A 25,341-nucleotide genomic window follows, 5' to 3' on the forward strand; every position below is an offset into this window, starting at 1 on the left:
CAGGTACTATGCTTATTTCCTGGGTGACAAAGTATTCTGTACACCAAGCCCCCATGACATATAATTTACCTGTATAAAAAACCTGCACATGTACCCCGAACCTAAAATAAAAGTAAAAAAATAAAATAAAATATTTAAACATATGCACACAGATCACAAGTGGGTAGCACAATGAGGTTTTTTTTATATTTAAATTTTTTTAAAAAGGATATTTTAAGCCCACAGCTATCTTTTTGTGATCCCAGCCGGTCACTATCCTCAAGGATGAGCACTACACTGACATCTAACAGCAGAGGTTACTTTTACCTCTTTTACACTTCATATAAATATTGTGCAGCAGAAACTCTTTTGTACATGTCTTTTTACATTCTGTGGGCTGTTTTGAATTTATATGTAGTTTTCCATGTTGCGAATCATTTATTAGCATTGAATTCTGTTGTGAAAATATCACACAATTATTCCACTGCTTATGTACATGGAAGTGTTTTTCATCTGGGAATATTAGGAATAGTACTAGTATATAAATTCTAGAAAATGCATTGGTGACATAAAAATTTTGGGGTATATAGGTAGTAGTGGACTTGTGTTTTATGTTTTACATCTCTTCAGTTTTAGGTCACACTGACAGTTTTTCAAAATGCTTGTACAAAATTTTGAAGCCACCAGCAGTGTATGACTTTTCTACATCCTTGCCAACACTTGGTATTTTCTGTCATTTTCATTTCAATCTCCTGGTTGCTGTGTTTATATCAGGCTTTTCTCAGATAGCTAAGAAAGTTGAACACTTGTCAACACTTTTTTAGTCACTGAATAACCTCTATTTTGAAGACTGTTATTTTGTTTATCTTCCCGTGGTTTTATTAATAGCTGTCTTTTTCTTGTTGACTTATGGTAGTTCTTTATATATGCTAGATAGACGTCCTTTTTTAGTCTTCTGATATGGTTTGGCTCTGTGTCCCCACCCAAATCTCATCTTTTTTTTTTGCTTTTTGAGACGGAGTTTTGCTCTTGTCACCCAGACTGGAGTGCAATGGCACGATCTCAGCTCACTGCAACCTCTGCTTGCCAGGTTCAAGCGATTCTCCTGCCTCAGCCTCCCAAGTAGCTGGGATTACAGGTGCCTGCCACCATGCCCAGCTAATTTTTGTATTTTCAGTAGAGACGAGGTTTCACCATGTTGGCCAGGCTGGTCTCAAACTCCTGACTTCAGGTGATCCACCCACCTCAGCCTCCCAAAGTGCTGGGATTACAGGCACGAGCCACTTCGCTGGGCCCCAAATCTCATCTTGATTTGTAATCCCCACGTGTCAGCAGAGGGACCTGTAATCCCCCACGTGTTGAAGTAGGAAGGTGATTGGATCATGGGGGCAGCTTCCCGCAGGTTGTTCTCATGAGATCTGACGGTTTTTTAAAGGCAATTTTCCCTGCTCTTTCTCACTTCTCTCTCCTGCCACCGTGTGAAGTTCGCTGCTTCCCCTTCGCCTTCTGCCATGATTGTTAAGTTTCCTTAGGCCTCCCCGGCCATGTGGAACTGTGAGTCAGTTAAACCTTTTTCCTTTATAAATTACCCAGTCTCAGGTATTTATAGCAGTGTGAAAACAAACTAATACATGCTCTCTCGGTCTCTTTCTCCTCTTTCTGAGAAATACTTAAAATATATTTAAATAATCTCATTTGTTATTTCCCCAGTATATTAAATATCTTGTTTTATTTAAGGAATCATTCTCTATCTTAAGACCACAAAGATGTTATTTTCTGTTTTCTTTTAAAAGCATCAGGATTTAGGTTTAAACTTTGGTTTTGCAATCCATTCAGAATCAATTTGTTGTGTGACTAGTGATTGTATTTTCCCTGGTAAGCTAACAAAATTAAATTTATTCTGAAAATGTTGGGGGAAAAAACATAAAATTCAATGGCTTTCAGTATATTCACCAAGTTGTACAATCATCACCCCTCAAAAAACACCATACATGTTAACTGTTACTCATCTTTTACCCCATCTATGTTCGTGGTCCTAGGTAACCAGTAATCTACTTTCTGTCTTTATAAATTTGCCTCTTAGGGATATTTCATATAATGAAATCATATATTAGTGCTCGTTTATGAATGACTTTTTCAACGACGTGCTTACTTTTGAAGGCGCATCCATGTTTCAATGTGTATGGATACTTTATTCTTTATCGTAGAATAATATTCCATTGCATGCCTATGTCACGTTTTGTCTATTCATCAGCTGATGAACATCTGGATTGTTTCTACTTTTTGGCTATTATGAACAATGTTATGAAGAACATTTGTGTGCAGATGTTTTAAATATGTGCTTTTAGTCTCTCGGGTTCATTCATAGGAGTGGAATTGCTGGGTCTTACAATAAGTCTGTTTAACTTGAGGAACTGCCAAGCTGTTTTTCAAAATGGATGCACTATTTTTACAATTCCACCAGGAATTGTCTGTCTTTTTTACTTGGCCAATGTTTTTAAAGAAACAAAAGTAAAAGTTAAAACTATTAATTTTTTTTTTTTTTGAGACGGAGTCTCGCTCTGCCGCCCAGGCTGGAGTGCAGTGGCCGGATCTCAGCTCACTGCAAGCTCCGCCTCCTGGGTTCACGCCATTCTCCTGCCTCAGCCTCCCGAGTAGCTGGGACTACAGGCGCCCGCCACCTCACCCGGCTAGTTTTTTTTTGTATTTTTAGTAGAGACGGGGTTTCACCGTGTTAGCCAGGATGGTCTCGATCTCCTGACCTCGTGATCCACCCGTCTCGGCCTCCCAAAGTGCTGGGATTACAGGCTTGAGCCACCGCGCCCAGCCTATTAATATTTTCTTAATAACGTCTTGCAGAAATCTCAAGACTATATATTTCCTCGCCTACCCCAAATACTGCCTGATTACAAACAGAAAATAAAAAGCCAAAATAACTCCACTAGAAAATATAAGAATTCTACTTTGCAGCCCAGAAAAGTGACAATAAAGCTATCTGCAATTACCAGGACAAACTGCTTAGGATGTTTACCCTTAAGCCAAACACCTTTTTTTAACAAATTAAACCACAGCATTTAACTAAGCCAACCAAAATAAATCATGAAAAATACAGGACCCACCAGTATAAACATTTCCCAGAGTTGACTTAATGCTAAGTACTGGTCTATGAAACTTAAACAGTACTCTAACTTTTTTTATTATTTTATGTTATTTTTGAGACAGGGTCTCACTCTTGCCCAGGCTGGAGTGCAGGGACATGATCGCAGCCCACTGCAGCCTTGACCTTGCAGGCTCGAGTAATCTCCTACCTTCACCTCCTGAGTAGCTGGGACCACAGGTATGTGTTATCACATCCAGGTAATTTTTTTTGAAGTTTTTTTTTTTTAAGAGATGGGGTCTTGCTATGTTGTCCAAGCTTGTTCTAACTTTTAAAATATTAAAGATTCAGTATTACAATCAGCAAATAAGACTTAAATACAGGCCTGGCACAGTGGCTCACACCTATAATCCCAGCATTTTGCATGGCGGAGGTGGGAGGATCACTTGAGGCCAGGAGTTCAACATCAGCCTAGGCAACATAGTGAGACCCTGTCTCTAGAAAAAAAAATTTTTTAATTAGCTGGGCATGGTGGCATAAACTTGTATTCCCAGCTACTTGGGACGTTGCAATCCAGCCTAGAGGGTGACAGTATGAGACCCTATCGTTTTTAAAAATAAAAAAACAAAAAAATAAAAACACTTAAAGATTTAAACTTATCTCTGTTGAGAAACTTATCTCTTACAATTCCTTTTAGTGACTATGCTATCTTCGAAGACATATAATTTTATTATTAGTAACAGCAGACAAGTATCTCCTATGTGCTTAACACTGTACTAGGTTCATTTTAACAGGAGTTCATTGAACTCTCATAATTACTCTCTCTCTTAGGGTAGTTTTCTTTCTACCCCTACCTAAACTCCTCAAATTATACTTCTAGAAATAACTAAGAAAGACAGTTTGATTGGCATCCTTATGATATTTTTCTATGCAAATAAAAATACAAAAAGTTTCAAGGCTATATATTTATATACAAAAATAAATTTCAAAGATACATATTCATCTGCATATTACGATGGTATTATCTAAGTTTTACATATCAAGAAATTCAATTAGTTTGCCAAAAGATATATAGCCAGTAAGGAGCACAGCCAAGATTTGAACTTCATTTTCAGAGTAATGAATAGGTAACCTATAGCTGGCTGATAATGGTGGCCACCAAAAAGATATGTCTACATTCTAAGCTCCAGAATCTGTGAATGTTACTTTATTTGGGAAAAGAGCCCTGGCAGGTGTAACTGAGTTAAGGATCTTCAGACAAGAAGATCATCCTGGATTATCCACCAAATGGATCCTAAAGCCAATGACAAGCCTCTTCATAATAGATGCATAAGGGAAGACACAGGCAGAGACTGGAGTAATGTGTTCATAAGGCAAGGAAGTCAACAAGAAAAAGCCTAGAGAAAGCAAGGAGCAGATTCTCCCGCAAAGCCTCTGTAGGGAATGCAGACATGCCAACACCTTGCTTTCAGACTTCTGGCATTCAGAACTGAGAGAATAAATTTGTTTGCTTAAGCTGCCCACTTTGTGATAACCTGCAACTTCAGAAAACTCATACAACACCTAAAATCAACAAGTTCTCATAGATGTTTACATATGTGAAATATTTAAACCAAATGCAATTATCAAAGATAGGATACTATACACCAAACTACATGTAATGTTTTAAAAATATATATTTAGCACCCAAATTGAACCATTTTGACCTAGTGGGACCTCCTTCAAGTTGTAAACTGTCTTGGGGATATGGCTCCACCCATATTTGACAGCTTTTTTACTACCTGTCACAGAAAGTTGTCCCAGGCAAATCTTGCATAACTTTTGGCCCAGACCTGGATCAACTACTTCTTCAACAAACTCTGACATCTTTAAATTGGAAATGGTATTAAAAGACTATGGTGTGCACACCACACTAGGAGTGCTCACTGTCAACAGGTTACCACTAGTTCTAAACTTTTCAGTGGCTAGAACAAGAAGTCATCATTTAGAAAGAGAAAATGAAATTCATGCTTGGATACCAAATTTGAACTGAAGATTACAGAGCTTTAACTTAACTTTTCTGATTTGGTTTTTTTTGTTTTTGTTTTTGTTTTTGTTTTTGAGATGGAGTCTCCTTCTGCTGCTCAGGCTGGAGTGCAGTGGTGCAATCTCGGCTCACTGCAACCTCTGCCTCCTGGGTTCAAGCAATACTCCTGTCTCAGCCTCCCAAGTAGCTGGAATTACAGGTACCTGCCACCATACCCAGCTAATTTTTTTGTATTTTTAGTAGAGACAGGGTTTCGCCATGTTGACCCGGCTGGTCTTGAACTCCAGACCTCAAGTAATCCACCCACTTCAGCCTCCCAAAGTGCTGGGATTACAGGCATGAGCCACCATGCCCAGGCTGATTTTGTATTTTTATCCTGTTTCTTCCCACCTAACAATCCTGGTTCCTAATACTACTACAATTATTAATTTGCTTAGTATTATAGATATAGTTTCAAAGAAACCATACAATATAATTATTGAAATTAAGACTACTGAATGAAGTTTAAGATTTGTCTCCTTCAACACCTGTGAAGGGGGGGAAAAAAAGGTTTATGTCTTGTCTCCCATACCTAAGCTACATCCCACAATAACTTATCTATCATTACACCACAAATTTGACATACTTGTTTGCTTTATTTCTTATTTCTAGGAAGTACATTAAAAATTTTAAATTACGTAACGTTACAAATCATATTACTTTCATACAAGTCTAGCTCTCTTCCTTAACTATACTACTCTACAGAAAATCATTTTAATAGGTTTTTGTTCGTCCTTTCATTTTTATTCATATTTTTCATTTTGTTAAAATACAGTATACATGTTTTAATACTTTTGTTTTTTTTCCTTTTTAAGACAGTTTCGTTCTTGTTGCCCAGGCTGGAGTGCAATGGCACAATCTTAGCTCGCTGCAATCTCTGCCTCCCAAGTTCAAGCAATTCTCATGCCTCAGCCTCCTAAGTAGCTGGGATTACAGGTGCCCACCACCACGCCCAGCTAATTTTTGTATTTTTAGTAGAGACAGGGTTTCACCATGTTGGCCAGGCTGGTCTGGAACTCCTGATCTCAGGTGATCCGCGCGAATCGGCCTCCCAAACTGCTGGGATTACAGGTGTAAGCCAAAATGCCTGGCCCGTTTTAATGATTTTACTTATTTCTTTAAACAAAAGATCATATACCACTGTCCAGTGTTTCAATTTTTTTTTTTTTTTAAAGACAGGGTCTTACTCTGTTGCCCAGGCTGGAGCCACTTTGATTTGAGTGAAAAAACTCAGTGTATCCTGGAGGATATCCTAGAACAGAACACGGAACTCTTCTGCATTCCTTTTAATAGTTGCATAGAATTCCATTGAGTATAACAACCGTGATTTCTTCCACCAGATTTTGTTGATGGGTATTTTTTGGGTTGTTTCTGGTCTTTTGTTTTCATGACTACATCTTAACCAGTGGTTCTAAAATATGGTACCCAGAACAACATCATTACTACCTAAAAATGTACTAGAAATGAAAATTATTGGTGCAAGCCCAGATTACTGAATCAGATACTCTGAAGTGAGGCCCAGGAATCTGCACCATACTTTCTCTAGGTGATTCTGATACAAGCTCGAGTTTGAGAATCATTGATCTTAATATCTGCCATTTTGTATTTCTGACAGTTTATCTCTAAGGTTGATTCTTAGAAGTGAGTTTGCTAGACTAAAAGATAAACACATACGCTTCAAGAAGCATCAGAGAAAAAAATTTCTTCATTCTCAGGTTCTAAAAGAAATTCACCCATGTTTGGCCGGGCATGGTGGCTCATGCCTGTAATCCCAGCACTTTGGGAGGCTGAGGCGGGTGGATCACGAAGTCAGGAGATCTAGATCATCCTGGCTAACACAGTGAAACCCCGTCCCCACCAAAAATACAAAACAGCCAGGCGAGGTGGTGGGCGCCTGTAGTCCCAGCTACTCGGGAGGCTGAGGCAGGAGAATGGCGTGAACCAGGGAGGAGGAGCTTGCAGTGAGCCGAGATTGTGCCACTACACTCCATTTCAAAAAAAAAAAAAAAAAGAAATTCACCCATGCTTTCCTGTAGTACTTGGTTTCATATTTTACATTTATTATAACTTTAATTTCTTTGGAATTTATCCTGGAGAGTGAGAAATGAATGCAATTTCATCTTTTTGGGTATTGAGTTGTTTCAACATCTTTTTGCACATGTCTTAAAAAAGTAATGCTTGGCCAGGCACGGTGGCTCACGCCTGTAATCCCAACACTTTGGGAGGCCGAGGCAGGTGGAACACCTGAGGTCAGGAGTTTAAGACCAGCCTAGCCAACATGGTGAAACCCCTTCTCTACTAAAAACACAAAATTAACTGGGTGTGGTGGTGCATGCCTGTAATCTCAGCTACTTGGGAAGCTGAGGGAGGAGAATCACTTGAACCCAGGAGGCAGAGGTTGCAGTAAGCCGTGATGGTGCCACTGCACTCCAGCCTGGGCAACAAGAGCAAAACTCTGTCTCAAAAAGAAAAGAAAAAAAAAAAGAGATGCTCGGATTTTTTTTGTTGTTGACGTTGTTAGCGCAAATATATTCTTTCTTCATTATTATTTACGCACATAGTGGCTGATTGCTACATATTAATTTTATTTACTTCTATTTATTTACAATCCCAAATTCTCTTTTTTTAAGACACAGGGTCTCACTCTGTCACCCAGCCTTGAATTCCTGGGCTCAAGGTATCCCCGTCTCCTAAGTAGTACTACAGGTACACGCCTGGGTTTTTTTTTTTTGAGACAGAGTCATTGCTATGTCGCCTAGGCTGGAGTGCAGTGGCACTCACACAGCCTCCGCCTCTTAGGTTCAAGCGATTCTTCTGCTTCAGCCTCCCAAACAGCTGGGACCACAGGCACGTGCCACCACGCCCAGCTAATTTTTTTATTTTTGGTAGAGATGGGGTTTCACCATATTGGCCAGGCTGTTCTTGAACTCCTGACTTCATGATCTGCCCTCCTCGGCCTCCCAAAGTGCTGGGATAACAGGTGTGAGCCACCGCGCCCAGTCTTTTTTTTTTTTTTAATTTTTTTTTCATTTTTTATAGAGACAGGGTCTTGCTGTTTGTCCAGGTTGGTCTCAAACTCCTGGCCTCAAGTGATCCTCCTGCCCCACCCTCCCAAAGTGCTGGAACTACAAGCATGGGCCACCAGTTCTCTTTTTAATCAGTATTTATCTCCACTGATTCTTTTGTGTTTGTCAGACACAAAATTATATCATCTGAAAAAAAGAAGTAGTTTTACCTAATCCTTTCTGATTCTTGTCGTCGGTTACTCAAACTGCTTTCTCTTGCTTACCTGTGTTGACATAAACAACTCTAGGCCAGGCGTGGTGGCTCAAGCCTGCAATCCCAGCACTTTAGGAGGCGGAGACAGGTGGATCATCTGAGGTCAGGAGTTCGAGACCAGCCTGGCCAACATGGTGAAGCCCTGTCTCTACTAAAAATACAAAAAATTAGCTGGTCGTGGCGGCATACACCTGTAATCTCAACTACTCAGGAGGCTGAGGCAGAAGAATCGCTTAAACCTGGGAGGTGGAGGTTGCAGCGAGCCGAGACTGCACCACTGCTCTTTAGCCTGGGCAACAGAGGAAGACTCCATCTCGGAAAAAACAAAAAACAAAAAACACCTCTACATAATGTTAAGTAAGAATGGAGATAGTGGACATCTTGTTCTTGACTCGTTCTGGCTAAAACAGAAGCCACTAGTGTTTCCCCCTTAAGACACTGGTTTCTTAACTAAGTTAAAACGTTAAAGAGGAATCCACTAATTCTCAATTTTATTGAGCATAAAATTTATTCAAAGACCTTTTCAGCAAGCATAGAAATAACTTATTTTTCACATTAGCTTTGTTAATGTAATTAATAATAATAGAATTCATAGTAGTGATCATACTCACAATCCAAAAACCTATTTATGATATTATCATTTAAATGTATAGTTGGATACTATACAGTAAACTTTTATTATGATTCTGCCTCAATATTCATAAGATAATGCTCAGTATTCATAAAATAACATAATCTTTGGAAAATTTGTTTTAAAAAATAATCTAGATGTTTTTTATTCTAGCTCTGGAACAGTGTTTAAAATATTAAGATTATTATCTTTAAACATATGGTTGAATTATAACTGGGCATGGTGGTACACACCTGTAATCCCAGCCACTCGGGAGGCTGAGGCAGGAGAATCGCTTGAACCCAGGAGGCGGAGGCTGCAGTGAGCCAAGATCGCACCACTGCACGCCAGCCTGTGGGACAGAATGAGACTCCATCTCAAAATAAATAAATAAAAATTTAAAAATAAGCATATGACTGAATTCCCCTGAAGAACATGTGGGTATAGTGTTCTTTTGAAGGGGAGTTCTAATACAGGTCTACTTCTACGGAAATGTATTTACACTTTCTATCTCTACTGGGTTCAATTTTTGTGCAGTGTATTTTCCTAGAAAAGTATACCATTTCATCTACATTTTGAAGTACTGTGAAAAAGTCTGATGGTTTTTTAATTTTGTTTTGAAATTTCAACCTGAATTTATATACTCATGGTTTTTTCCTTTAAAAAAAAAGTACGTTAACAAAGCTTGTCTATTATATTGATTCATTTTAAAACCAACCTTTTCTACCATTTTTCTCTTCTAATTTAGTAATTTTCATTATTTATTTTTATTATACATTATTTTCTTCAGCTACCTATTGGTTTACTTTATTATTCTTTTTTTTCTCATTTTTAGAGTAGTTTGCTTATTTTAGTTTCTCCTTACTGACAGGAGGTATTCAGTATTATAAACTGCCTTCCAGACTGGACACAGTGGCTCATGCCTGTAATCCCAGCGCTTTGGGAGGTCAAGGTGGGCGGGATCACTTCAGTTCAAGACCAGCCTGGGCAATGTGGCAAAATCTTGCCTATATAAAAAAATAAACATGGCCGGGCGCGGTGGCTCACAACTGTAATCCCAGAACTTTGTGGGGCTGAGGCAGGCAGATCACGAGGTCAGGAGTTCAAGACCAGCCTGGCCAACATGGTGAAACCCTGACTCTACTAAAAATACAAAAATTAGCCGGGCATGGTGGCTCATGCCTGTAATCCCAGCTACTCGGGAGGCTGAGGCAGGAAAATCGCTTGATACCAGAAGGTGGAGGTAGGAGTGAGCTGAGATTGCGCAACTGCACTCCAGCCTAGGTGAAAGAGCGAAACTCCACCTCTAAATAAATAAATAAAAAGTTAGCCAGGTGTGGTGGTGTGCTGTAGTCCCAGCTACTTGGGGGGCTGAGACAGGAGGATCACCTGAGCCTAGGAAGTTGAGGCTGCACTTGAGTTGTGATCACGCCACTGCCTCCAGCCTGGGTGACAGAGTAAGACCGTGTCTCCCAACTTAAAAAAAAAAAATCAAGAAAGTAGGTGGCACCAAACCCTTGTATATATAAGCCTCCTTCAGCTCTGGCTGCAAGTCTCACTTCAGGAAGATGATTAAAATGCTAACAGAAAGATTATGGCAGCAGAGATGATAACTATACAATATTTTAAAAGATTTCATGGGAATATAACGTATTGAATGCATAGTATAATGAAGAATGAACTTTACTCCCTATATTAATTCCCCAGACCTGTCATTTTTAAAAGTACATAACCTAGGTGACATAAAACAAGACACTTATTCTTTCACAGTTCTGGAGGCTGAAAATCCAAAACTGATGTGTCAGCAAGGATGGTTCCTTCTGTGAGAGAAGCTATTCCATCCCTTTCTCTTAGTTTCTGGTAACATCCAGCAATTTTTGGCGTTCCTTGGCTTATAGTAGCATCATTTCAACCTCGTCTCCATCGTCACACGGCACTCTCTTCATGTCTCCATGTCTTCATATGACCCATCTTATAAAGACACCAGTCTTAGAGCACTAACGACCCACCCTACTACAGTATGACTTCATCTTAACTTACTAACTCTACAACAACTCTGTTTCCCAATAAGGACACATTCTGGGGTACCAGAGGTTATGATTTCAATATATCTTTTTGAAGGGGACACAATTTGAAGCATAACACTTGCTTTTATTTAGCCTATTTTCCAGAGCTATACAGATGGTGTGAACTTAACACTGTCATTCATTGAATATAAGCTATTATTATTATTGGTTAAAAATAAAACTATGGGGCCGGGCGCGGTGGCTCAAGCCTGTAATCCCAGCACTTTGGGAGGCCGAGGCGGGCGGATCACGAGGTCAGGAGATTGAGACCATCCTGGCTAACACGGTGAAACCCCGTCCCCACCAAAAATACAAAAAACTAGCCGGGCGAGGTGGTGGGCGCCTGTAGTCCCAGCTACTCGGGAGGCTGAGGCAGGAGAATGGCGTAAACCCAGGAGGCGGAGCTTGCAGTGAGCTGAGATCCGGCCACTGCACTCCAGCCTGGGCGACAGAGCGAGACTCCGTCTTAAATAAATAAATAAATAAATAAATAAATAAATAAATAAACAAAACTATGTATAAACTAATAGATTTTAAAAATTAATTTTGCGGAGGCTGACACGGGTGGATCCTGAGGTCAGGAGATCGAGACCATCCTGGCTAACAAGGCGAAACCCCGTCTCTACTAAACAATACAAAAAAACTAGCTGGGCGAGGTGGCGGGCGCCTGTAATCCCAGCTACTCGGGAGGCTGAGGAAGGAGAATGGCCTGAACCCGGGAGGCAGAGCTTGCATTGAGCTGAGATCCGGCCACTGCACTCCAGCCTGGGCCACAGAGCAAGACTCCATCTCAAAAAAAAAAAAAAAAAAAAAAATTAATTTTGCAATGTTGTTACATCCCGTGTCAATGTTCAGAGAGGCAATCCACCACAGGCCCCGAGTGCAGTCATGTGTACATGCGAGCAATGCCAGCAGTGTTTTCAGTCCCAGAAACACTGTTTACCTGAGCCATCTTTCAGGGTTATGTTTGCAGCTGCAGAGCAACCATGAGATGAAGCAATGTCTTTTCCCAGGCAAAATATGCTTGCTTCTGCTAAAAGCAGTGAATCCCTCAAAGTAATGTTTCTTGGCTGAGATGTAAACCCACTGCACGAATAGGATACATCTGGGCCTGTATCTCATCACCTGAGTCTTGGGGTAAGGGAAAGGTGACACAAAAAGTATGCTGATAGTCATATTGCTTACTCTATCATAGGTAATATAGTACTTTTTCTATGACCCAGGATTCTTGTTTCTTCTGTTAACATCCTTGAGAGGCTAATTTGTTCACTTACAAATCAGGTAAAATCCTAGACACTTCAAAGACAGAGTCAATTTATAAAAACTGTATTTCTATATATCAGAAACACACAATTATAAAGTAAAAAAAGATAAAACTATTCACAACAGAATAAAAAATGTCAAGGAATAAATCTATTAAGAAGTGTGCAAAGACCTGTAAGACAGAAAAATCCATAGCATTAATGAACAAAATTGAACTGCAAAAAATGCAGTAATATATTTTTTAAAAAGTCAATAGAACTAAAATTGATCTATAGATTCAATGCAATCCTAACCAAAATCATAGCAGGTTGATGAGAGGGAACATGTGGAAACTGACGAGCTGCTTCTAAAATTTACACGAGGATGAGATCAGTCAAAAAAGCCAAGAAAATATTAAAGAACAAAATGGAAAGAATTAAACTATTAGATATCAGGATTAATCATAAAGCTAAAGTAATTAAAACAGGGTGGTACTGTTGCAAGGAAAGACAAAACACAACAGAGCAAACCAAACCATAACTATATGGTCAATTGACTTATGACATAGAGAACACTAAAATAAACTAAAGAAGTCTTCAAAAATGGGTACTAGGTAATTAAAATATCCCTACAGGGTGAAAGGAATAAAATGATGATCCTCATCTCACATAATACAAAAAAATTCCACATGGTTTATAGATCTAAATGTAAAAGATAAAAGAATAAAGCTTTCATTAAAATGTGCACATGCACGTGCATATACACGAAGACAGTTTCCTCTCTGTGTGTACATAGTATTTTCATTGCATAAACATCCACCAGTACCCAAATTCATTTATCCTACCACTGATGAACATTTAGGTTATTTTTATTATTACAGTTAATTCTACTTTTAAAAAAAATTTCTTTTTGTACTCCTTTCTGTTGGGTATGTACTCCAGAGTAGAATTAGCTACACTATGGAGAGCCGAGCAGTTTTCCAAAGTAGCTGTACTAGTTGTACTAGTTTAAATTCTCACCACCAGTTTATAGGAATCCCTATACACTGACATGTTTCCCTATACATGATTTCACATGATCACTAACGGCTGGTACCATCAGTCTTTTTAATTTTGGACTTTGGTGGGTGTGTAATAGTATCGCATGTGGTTATAAGTTGACTTTCTGTGGTCGCTAATGGAATTTGACTCCTTTTCATTATTAACCATTTTGATATCATCTTTCTGCAGTGCTTGCTCTAGTCTTTGCCCATTTTTCTATGAATTTCTCTTTTTCTTAGTAACTTGTAGGAGTTCTTCATATATTCCTTTGTTGCATATATTTATTGCAAATAACTTCTCTGTGGCTTGCCTTTTCACTCTAAGTTATGTTTTGATGAATGCAACTTCTTAATGTACCCAGTATGTTTTTTTTTCTTTAGAAAATTGCCTAGCTCTATGATTAATCCTGATATCTAATAGTTTTAACTCTTTCCATTTTGTTCTTTAATATTTTCTTGGCTTTTCTGACTGATCTCATCTTCATGCAAATTTTAGAAGCAGCTTGTCAGTTTCCACATGTCCCCTCTCCCATCAATCTGCTATGATTTTGGTTAGGATTGCATTGAATCTATAGATCAATTTTAGTTCTACTGACTTTTTTTTTTTTTTTAAATATATTACTGCATTTTGTGCAGTTCAATTTTGTTCATTAATGCTATGGATTTTTCTGAGCTTCCTTCTGGTCACACCCATTGCCCCAAAATAACCACTCTATATAGTTTTAAGAATCTGATGTATTTCTATGCACCAGAAGGTGAATGATTCTTACACACATGCAAATAATGTAATAGCAAAAAATTATTTAAGTACGACTTGATTATATAAGTTTAAAAATTTATCTGGACATTATTCTGTTCCAGACATGTCTTGCTTATGCTATTGGAAGTTGTTAGAGTGGTTATTTTGGGGTAATGGGTGTGACCAGAAGGGAGAGACACTAGGGCAATATTTTGCTTTTTTTTTTGAAATGGAGTCTCACTCTGTCGCCCAGGCTGGAGTGCAGCGGCACGATCTCGGCTCACTGCAAGCTCCACCTGCCGGGTTCACACCATTCTCCTGCCTCAGCCTCTGGAGTAGCTGGGACTACAGGCATCCGCCACCACACCCAGCTAATTTTTTCTATTTTTAGTAGAGATGGCGTTTCACCATGTTAGCCAGGATGGTCTTGATCTCCTGATCTCGTGATTCGCCCGCCTTGGCCTCCCAAAGTACTGGGATTACAGGCATGAGCCACCGCACCCAGCAATATTTTGCTCCTTAATCTGGTTGATAGTTCATAGTACTGTTCTGTTTGTGAAAATCCAACAAGCTGTATACTTATGTGTACTTTAATGAATACAGGCTGATCATTCCAAATCAGAAAACATGAAATGCCCAAAATCAGAAAATTTTTGAGTGCCAACATGATGCTCAAAGGAAATGTTCATTGGAACATTCTGGATTTTGAACTTTCTTAATTTGGGATGCTCAACCCAAATAATGCAAATATTTCAAAATCTGAAAAAATTCAAACTCTAAAACACTTCTGGTTCCAAGCATTTCAGAGAAAAAGTACTTACTCCATATGTATTATAATCTAATTTAAAATTTTAAAAATAGGCAAAGTGACCCAAATTGACAGAAATCAGGACGGTGGTTACTTTTGAGAAAGGACCAGTAGTGATTTGGAGATGACAGGATGTTTTTGCAATGCTGATGAAGCATCGTAATAGTTAATTATTTACTAGGAAGATGGAGTTATTTTCTGTTCTGAATTTTTTTAAAAAAGGGACAAGATCATCTCATATAGTTTCTCCTTTAAAGATAAAATTTGGCATGCTCTCACCCTTTTTTCAAGTAAAGCTGAAAAATCATCTAAACTATTGCTGTTCAAATGTCCACAGACTGGTCTGTGATAAGCATGAAAGCAAGAACATTTAGGTACTTTCATAGAAATCTGACATTGCTGGGTCATTTTGAGTCCACAATGGACTAGAGGAAAAAAATTGGTCCTTGATGATGAATAATTTGAGAATAAACTAGTTAACTTATGACGTGGTGGTGATATGAGTAGGAGGGGTGTGAGAAACACATAAGCAAGATTTCCTAGGACTACATCTTAAAAAAACAACAAACAAACAAACCAAAAAAAGAACTATTAAAAGTAAGACCTTGTTTTAAAAAAACATAAAAAAAGAAAACAATTAAAGCTGCATTTTAACTATATCAAGACCCTGTTTATAATCTTTTCTCACAAAGTGGCACTTATAAAAAAAAATCCCTCATACTTCTCTATTACCAGTTTCACTTCGAATGAAACTAATAAATGTCACCAATTAATGTCATCCCACACCAAGGAAGTATACTACCTACAACAAATGATTTTCAAAAGCAAAACAGAAATAAATTTTAGCTTATATACCAGTGATGAGAAATTGAGCTAACTTAAACACTAATGAGTAGAACAACAAAAGCAGCTAGTTTATTAACTCAGAAACTTAATGAACAAAAGTGTGAAACCAACAACAAAAAAAAGGGTCAATAAACAGTCTTTTGTCATTTATTTATTTATGTATTTATGTATTTATTTATTTATTTATTTTTGAGACAGGGTCTCTGTCACTCAGACTGGAATGCACTGGCATCATCATAGCTCACTGTGGTCTCAAACTTCTGGACTTAAGTGATCCCCCGACCCTGGCCTCCCAAAGTGCTGGGACTACAGGTGTGCACCACCAAAACCGGCTGTTTTTTATTTAGAGCCAAGGTCTCACCATGTTGCCCAAGATGGTCTTGAACTCCCGGGCTCAAGTGATACTCCTGCCTTGGCCTCCCAAAGGAATGGGATTACAGGTGTGAGCTGCCTCCAGCCTATAAACAATCTTGATCTTCCTGGTGTCTGGCTATGAAAATGTGGAAGAGTCGTCAGTGTCTCCATTCTCTCTCTTCTCTGATCTATACCTTAATTTTCCTAAGAAACTTTGTGAGGCTGGGCGCGGTGGCCCACGTCTGTAATCCCAGCACTTTGGGAGGCTGAGGCAAGCAGATCACAAGGTCAGGAGTTCGAGATTAGCTTGGCCAACACGGCAAAACTTCGTCTCTACTAAAAATATAAAAATTAGCCAGGCATGGTGGCGGGCGCCTATAATCCCAGCACTCAGGAGGCTGAGGCAGGAAAATTGCTCGAACCCATGATGGCGAGGTTGCAGTGAGCTGAGATCGTGCCACTGCACTCCAGCCTGGGCAACAAGAGCAAGACTCCGTCTCAAAAAAAAAGAAAAAGAAACTTTGCGCATACCAATATCTGGTAAATAATAAGACTATCACTAAAGGTTAACCGTATGATCCAAATTTCTTTCCCTCTACAAATCCCCTCTCCCAGCCAAACGTATCTTCTTATGGCTTCCTGAGAACACTATACACATTCCCACCTTCTTGCCTTTATGTATGTTTTCTTTCAATAATACATCCTGCCTTCCCTAGTGCTTAAACTCTCTAGAGAAGAATAGTATCTTAGGACTTTTACAGCTAATACTTAGTAATCCAGGCAAAGTTAACTTAGTATCCCTTCTCTAATGCTGCCATAACATGATAAATATAAACACATGCGATTTATGAAGTCATGTGCTAAGTATCTACTTATTTTTCTATCCCTCTAGATATGCTGAGACAACTTTAAGGGTGGGGTCGACACCTCATTCAAATTTGTTTCCCAAATACCTGGCAAATAATACAGACTGGAGAAGGCATGAGTGTAACAAGTAGTTTCTTTGCTTGTTTATTCATTCATTTTTTGAGAGAGGGTCTTGCTCTGTCACCTAGGCTGGAATGCAGTGGTCCCATTATAGCACACTGTAGCCTTGAACTCCTGGAATCAAGCAATCCTCCTGCCTCAGTCTACCAAGTAGCTGGGACTACAGGCACACACCACCACACTCAGGTAATTTTACTTTTTATTTTTCGTAGAGACAGGAGTCTCACTATGTTGCCCAGGCTGGTCTCAAACTCCTGGGCTCAAGTGATCCTCCCATCTTGGCCTCCCAAAGTGCTGGGATTATAGGTGTGAGCCACCATAGCCTGCCTAACAAGTAGTTTAAACAGGGATATTACTTTGGTTGTTACAAATAAACTAATGCCTTAAACAACACTTTTTAGGATTATAACTTTATCCTCCAATGTGGACTGCTCAACAGATTAAAACAATTCTTAACAACACATTTTTTTGTCTAATTAGAAACAAAAATGCTTGCTTCTATATAAACATATAGAAATAAAAGATTAACAAATTCTGATCAAAAGATCAAGTTACTATTATTTGATTTAAAAACAAAAATCATTACATAAAAGAAACCCAAAGAGTAATCTAGTAGATAATTTTTTTTTCCTTGAGACAGCATCTCACTTTGTCACCAGGCTAGAGTGCAGTGGCATGATCTTGGCTCACTGCAGCCTCCAAGGCCTCCTGGGTTCAAGTGATTCTCTTGCCTCAGCCTCCCGAGTAGCTGGGAATACAGGCGTGCGCCACCATATCCGGCTAATTTTTGTATTTTTAGTAGAGATGGGGTTTCACCATGTTGACCAGGCTGGTCTTGAACTCAGGTGATCCGCCCTCCTCAGCCTCCCAAAGTACTGGGATTACAGGAGTGAGCCACTGCACCCAGCTGATAAATTTTTTTTTTAAAGCTTAATATCAAGTGTTTTCAGAAAAATATTTAAAACAAATTTTAGGCCGGGTGTGGTGGCTCACACCTGTAATCCCAGCACTTTGGGAAGCTGAGGTGGGTAGATTACTTGAGGCCAGGAGTTTGAGACCAGCCTGCCCAATATGGTGAAATCCCGGCTCAACTGGTGTGGTGGTGCGCGCCTGTAGTCCAAGCTACTGGGGAGGTTGTGGCAGGAGAATCGCTTAAACCTGGGAGGCGAGGTTGCAGTGATCAGAGATCATGCCACTGCACTCCAGTCTGGGCAACAGAGCAAGTTTCTGTCTCAAAAAATAAATAAAATAAATAAAATAAATACAACAAAACAAATTTTAGAACTTGAGGCTTATCAGTCAGTTTTACATAGTTCACTGCAGGCTTATCAGTCAGTTTTACATAGTTCACTGCAGTAGTTTCAGGTTGCTGGATATTTACATACTGCTCATTGAGTTTAAGTCAAAAGGTACTACTTTTCACACACATTATTACAGCATTGATAATTTTCCATTTCAACGGATGATTACAATGTCGAACAAGGTCAAAATGATACAGACTATTAATATTAGATGCATTTGAGTTAAAAGCTTTAGTAAATAATCTCTGACTTAAATTTTTATTTTCTCCCAAAGACATTTAATGGGCCCCTATGAAGTATTAGGGAGGTATCAGAAACTGAAGGATTGATAACAAAATTGAAACTTAAGAACTGTACATAGGTGAAGACTTGATTGCTGAAGGACTGATAACAATCGAAGTTTCCAAAATGATTTTGTCCTTTAGAAACAGTTATGTTTCTCTTGAGGGAGTTTTTATTCTAACAGGTTTTTCTTTAGAGGTAATAGATCCTTTTTAGTTCTAAGTCCTTTCCTCCAACACCAAGTGCATTCTACTCCAAACTAGGCAGGCAGTGTTTCCTGATTATATTGAGTCCCCTGGCCTAAATGGGAAAGGCCACACCTGAACACTTTCCTTGCTTCTAACTATCCAAAGCCCTAACAGTGTAGCCATCTTTAACACAACACAGAGCTAAAACCTCCAAGTCAGCCACCACTAATACCCCCAGAGGAAAAGAGAACATCTCCTAAAGGTCTCTCTCCATCTAAGTCAACTTGCCAAAAAAAGTTTTGCCTCCAGTACACTTTTAAAAGGAGACATAATCATACCCATTCAGTAACTTAACACACATATAAATGTTAGAAGGTAGGTAGGTTTATGGTATTTTAAATAACTCCAGACACGATATATATCAAATTCCTGATTTAAAGTAGTTCTGAACAAGCAGTAAAATTAACATTAGTTCACACTAGAGGAAACAATGATTCCTTACAGAGAAAAGGTATACTTCATGTAATTAATTTCATTAAGACACTTTTAAAAGCAGACCAAAGTCTAACAAAACTTTTTCTATCAGAAGATAAAAATAATAGTCCTACAGTTGCTTCATAATGCAATATTTTGTTTTGGGGAAAAAGCAGAGACTTCACTTAGCTATGATCATAAAAAAGCAATATAAGTAGTTGATTCTAGTTATTCATTTTTCTGAAGTTATTATTCCACCTTACCTTGATTTGGAATTCCATAAAACTCTTCTCTGAACATAGTGTTTCCTGTCTGAAAACTAGGAACCAAAACTACTAACGTTTAAGTTCTTCCACTTTACATAGAAATCAATAAACTAGTTTTAATATTGGACTGAATTTCAAAGTTCTATTCTCTGTTCCTATTTGGCTGAAAGGTATACATATATCAAGAAAGTTTCTATCGATTTTCAACTAGAAGTATCAGTTTTGCTGTCAGAGCTCTTTATTTTTGTACATAAAAGGAAGTGGGTTTTGATACTATCTCAGTGTTCTTCCTGTCTTACAATGCATTTGAAATGAAGGGATGTCAGATTGAGAGTAAAGAGTAAGGCCCTAAATAAGAAAAAGTAATAGGCACAATTAGTTTGCTTTACCTTTATTGATAAGTAAGATTTAGAACTGCTTTGCTGCATGCTCACTGCTGGCTACATGTCTGTCACTTTAATTTGCACTGGACTATAAAAACATCCATAAATACATAATATATACCTACAAATTATACGGTATCTACAACACATGTATGACCCATGAATGACAGATATATAGTCTATGAGAGACTAAATCATTTTTCATTATTGGTAGCTTGGCATTCATTTGTTGAGAATATCAGAGCTGCTTAAACATTAATCACATGTGACATCATGCGCACCTCTCACCCCACCTTCCAGATACCACATAACGCCCATTTTCCTCTAGGCTTTATTATAGACTACCTGCAACCAGAAATGAGCTTTATAGAGCATCTCATCTTATTGTAAACTGAGGACAAAAAAACCAATATTATGATAATTTCTAGAAAAGGAATAAAAGAAAAGCAGCTCAAAAACAATTGGACCCAACATTCAATTTGGTATTACCTTACTGTTCATGTCTTCTATTATTATGCAGAGTGTGGAGCAAGGTTATGCTCTTCATATCTACCTATTCGGCTACTGACAATAGGGTTCTATGGTTATTTCTCGGATCTTCCTACATCTTAATACATTCACCTCAAACTCTGAGAGACAGTCATTAATAACTGTTAGTTCTGAGCAAAAGAAACACAGATACAACAGCCACTATTCAAAGAGCAGCATATGTGGCTCTTGAAAAGCAAGCGCCCCAAGTATATTCCCATTTTATAAGACTTTCTTTAATATTGACTTCCCTGTCCCAATCCCATCCAGAAAACATGAATCTTGCTAATTGCTTCCCTTACCTGATGACCTGGCTCGGTTCCTAATCTTAGATCTACAATTCCAAACTTAAAAGGAAAAGCTTAAAATGGGGAGTATCAACACTTGTGAAAAGAAGAGAAAAAATTAAAATTAAAAAAAAAATAAAATGAGGGGAATCAGGGGATAGACAGAGACAGCCCTTTCTACTTTCGGCTACACTTTTTCAAAAATAGGTGCTTAGTGGACCCCAAGGAAAGGAGGGCCCTAGGCTACACCTCCTTTCACTACTGACAGGGATTACTTTAAAACCACACATCAACACTACTAGTCAGAAGCACCCTCTTTGTCTTGCTTTCATTCCATTTATTCCTAACAATTGAGGTCTGGGTAGCTCTCTAAGTGGTTATCAACTTAAAGGTAAGATTCTCTGATTACAAAGTTCTCTAAAATTATGTACGTAGTAGCTACAGCAGAGAGAACAGATGAGGCCATCAATTATCTCAATTCTCTCCAGAAGTAGCAAAAACATTACCAGACGGATGGCAGTGAATCAGAACTATTTTTCTCATATAGGCATAGTAACCATTCTGAAGGGACTTAAATGAATGAGTCTAGTATTCCAACATAACCTGAGCTTCTAGTTCCAAAGACAACTCACCTATCATCACTCAAATCTAAAAGGATATTCAAGCTAGAAAAAATCTCGAATGCCTGTTTTGTTCTGGAACATAACTATGTCAGTCCTTGTAAAGGAATCATCATGAGTTGGTTTAAAATTTGCCTTGCCATTTACAGCCAATACAAATATTGGGATAAAAAAGGTTTGGTTTGCCCTCTTTAAATAGACTCTGACAAGACGCTACAGAATAATTAGCAGTATTAGGTAATAGTTCATATCCTTGACTGGAAAACCCATTCCAGGGAAGCTGCAGCAACAGACATTATTCCTTAAAGAAAGATTTTTGGGTGAGCTACGAAGTAGACACCAAATGGAGTAAGAGCAAAGACCAGCAGACTAAATTCAGTGTTTGTTAGTAGAAATGAAAAGCATTCTTTTCCTAAGGAAGGTTGTTAGAGCATTAAGTGCTCAAAGTTTAGGCAAGTAAAATAAAAGCATCCTAAAAAGGCTATGAATGACTTAAGACCTTAAGAACAAATCCAGGTAAAACCCAGAATGTTGTCTGGCGTGGTAGCCACTATCCTCATGTGGCTATTTAAAGTTAAAATAAAATCAAAATTAAATTCCTAACAAGAATTCCACATGTAAACAAGAAAGGAAATCCAGATACAGGTCTCATACCCTTCACAAAAAATTAACTCAAAATGGATCCCAGTCCTAAATAAAAATGAAAATTTCTAAAACTCCTAGAACATAACATAACAGAAGAAAATCTAGGGGTTTTATGACTTTCAGATACAAGACCAAAGACACAGCTCACAAAAGATAGAAATTGATACACTAGACTTCATTAAAAATTTCTGATCTGTGAAAGAAAATGCCAAGAAAATAAAAAGACAAGACGGGCCAGGGGCGGTGGGCTGGCCGGGCGTGGTGGCTCACACCTGTAATCCCAGCACTTTGGGAGGCCAAGGCGGGTGGATCACGAGGTCAGGAGTTCAAGACCAGCCTAGCCAAAATGGTGAAACCCCGTCTATACTAAAAATACAAAAATGAGCTGATGTGGTGGCAGGTGCCTGTAATCCCAGCTATTCGGGAGGCTGAGGCAGGAGAATCCTTTGAACCTGGGAGACGGAGGTTGCAGTGAGCCGAGATCGCGCCACTGCACTCCAGCCTGGGCGACAGTGTGAGACTATGTCTCAAAAAAAAAAAAAAAAAAGACAAGACACAGAAAATATTTGCAAAAGACATATGATAAAGGATTGTTACTCAAAATATACAAAGAACTCTTAAAGCTCAACAGTAACAAAACACACAACCTGATTTTAAAATAAGCCAAAGCCCTGATGAGACATCTCATCGAGGAAGATATGTAGATAGCAAACAAGCAAATGAAAAGGTGCTCCACAACACGTCATCAGGGAAATGCAAATTTAAACAACGAGATACTATTACACACCTATCAGAAAGGCCAAAATCCACAACAATAACCACACTAAACGCTGATGAGGACATGAAGCAACAGGAACTCTCATCCACTGCTGGTGCAAATGCAAAATGGTACAGTCACTTTGGTAGATGGTTTGGAAGTTTCTATAAAACTAAACATACTCTTAAACATATGATCCAGCAATCACACTCCTTGGTATTTACCCAAAGGTGCTAAAAACTTACGCACATACAAAATCTGCACATAGATGTTTAAAGCAGCTTTATTCATAATTGCCAAAACTTGGAAGCAACCAAGATATCCTTCAGTAGATGAATGGATAAACAAACTGTGGCACACCCAGACAATGGAAAGTGGAAAGAAATGACCCATTGCAAATGAATACCAGAACAGAAAACCAAATACTGCATGTTCTCACTTATAAGTGGGAGCTAAATGATGAGAATACATGACACATAGAAGGGAACAACACACACTGGGGCCTTTCAGAGGATGGTGTGGGAGAGGATGGAGAGGAAGAAGAGAATCAAGAAAAATAACTAGTGGGTATGAGGCTTAATTCTTGGGTGATGAAATCGTCTGCACAACAAACACCCATGGTACAAGTTTACCTAGGTTACAAACCTGCACTTGTACCCCTGAACTTAAAAGTTCAAACAAAAAAGAAATAAATAACTTATCAAGCCATGAAGACAAAGGAACCTTAAATGCGTATTACTAAAGGAAAGCCAATCTGAAAAGGTTCCAACTATATGACATTTTGGGAAAGGTGAAACTATGGAAACAGTAAAAAGTCACTGGTTATCAGGCCAGGCACAGTAGCTCAAGCCTGTAATCCCAGCATTATGGGAAGCTGAGGAGGGTAGATCACCTGAGGTCAGGAGTACGAGACCAGCCTGACCAACATGGTGAAACCCCATCTCTACTAAAAATACAAAATTAGCTGGGCATGGTGGCAGGCTCCTGTAATCCCAGCTACTTAGGAGGCTGAGAGAGGATAATCGCTTGAACCCAGGAGGCAGAGGCTGCAATGAGTTGAGATCATGCCATTGTACTCCAGCCAGGGCCACAAAAGTAGAATTCTGTCTCAAAAAAAAAGTCAGTGGTTGTCAGGGGTTAGGAGGCAGAGATGAAGAGCTAGAGCACAGATTTTAGGGCAATGAAACTATTCTGTTTGATACTATAATGGTGAATACACATCGTTATACATTTGTTCAAAGCCATAGGACATACTCTCCCAAGAGTAAATTCTAATGTAAACTATGGACTCTGGGTGATGATATGCCAATGTAGGTTCATCAACTGTAACAAATATAGCATTCTGGTGGAGAATGTGGCTCGTGGGGAAGGCTGTGCATGTGGTGGGGGAGGGGTACATGGGAAATCGCTGTACCTTCCTCTCAATTTTGTTGTGAACCTCAAACAGCTCTAAAAAAGAAAGCATTTTTATTAAACTCCTTGGTCATAATAACCATATTTCAAGTGTTCAATAGGCCCATGTAGCTAGTGGCTACTGTGTTGTGCTGGACAGTAAAGATATAAACATCTCCATCATTGCAGAAAACTCTCCTTGACAGGACTGTTATAGAGGGTAAGGGAAAGTAACGGACTGACCTGGGGTCTGGGAAAAGAGGAACTACTAACAAGGGCATTTGTCCTACAGCATTTAGTACTTTATTGAAGGATCAGGTGGATTTACCTTTCCTTTTCCACCTGCTTTTTTTTCCCTCCTTGTTGCTGCCACCATCACTGCTGCTGCTGCTGTTCTCAGAACTCTGGGAATCTGACTGACCATCACTGCTTTCTTCTGAACCTTCTGATAGCTCTTTGACCCCATCCGGCACATCTTTCTGAAAATGTAGGCATCCAATTAGGATTAATCATTACCATTTCAGCAAATAGATATTAAACTTCTGATATGCAATGTTGCAACTCAATTGCATTAATTTTTGTTACTATAGGATTCAGTAGCAGAACCAACAATATTTTCTGAATTCCTGTCATCTCTTTGAGGCAAATAAGCTAATGTTTCCAACTACATCCAAAGATAAAAATCATATAAAACATTCATATGCAGGCACAACACAGGCTTAAATTAGACAAAAATTGGGTAGATATGAGTTCAGGTAAATGATTAAATACGCTAGATTTTAAAAACTACATAATAATTTTATTGGCTGGACGTGGTGGTTCACGCCTGTAATGCTAACATTTTGGGTGGCTAAGGCAGGAAGGATGTTTGAGACCAGGAGTTCAAGACCAGCCTGGGCAACATGGTGAAACCCGTCTCTACAAAAAAAACGCAAAAAAAAAAAATTAGCTGGGCATGGTAGCACACTCCTGTAGTCCCAGCTACTTGGGAGGACTAAGCCCAGGAATTCGAGACCAACCTGGGCAACATGGTGAAACCCCATCTCTACAAAAAAAAATACAAAAATTAGGCAGGTATAGTGGCATGCACCTGTGGTCCCAGCTACT

At 38.8% G+C, this 25,341-nt stretch overlaps 1 protein-coding gene across 7 annotated transcripts in view; it reads right to left on the reverse strand.

The window, feature by feature from the left end:
- LOC105479795 (ASXL transcriptional regulator 2) overlaps positions 1–25,341 on the reverse strand; it is a 155,817-nt gene that overhangs the window by 41,485 nt on the left and 88,991 nt on the right. For 4 of the 7 annotated variants that reach the window (XM_071076355.1, XM_011738088.3, XM_071076354.1 and 1 more), the window contains one exon: positions 24,563–24,713. In XM_071076355.1, coding sequence (XP_070932456.1) covers positions 24,563–24,713 — 151 coding nt within the window. The other 3 variants (XM_011738081.3, XM_011738085.2, XM_011738087.3) reach the window with 3 other exon arrangements.

The sequence above is a fragment of the Macaca nemestrina genome, chromosome 13, assembly GCF_043159975.1.
Source record: "Macaca nemestrina isolate mMacNem1 chromosome 13, mMacNem.hap1, whole genome shotgun sequence".
Taxonomy (NCBI): domain Eukaryota; kingdom Metazoa; phylum Chordata; class Mammalia; order Primates; family Cercopithecidae; genus Macaca; species Macaca nemestrina.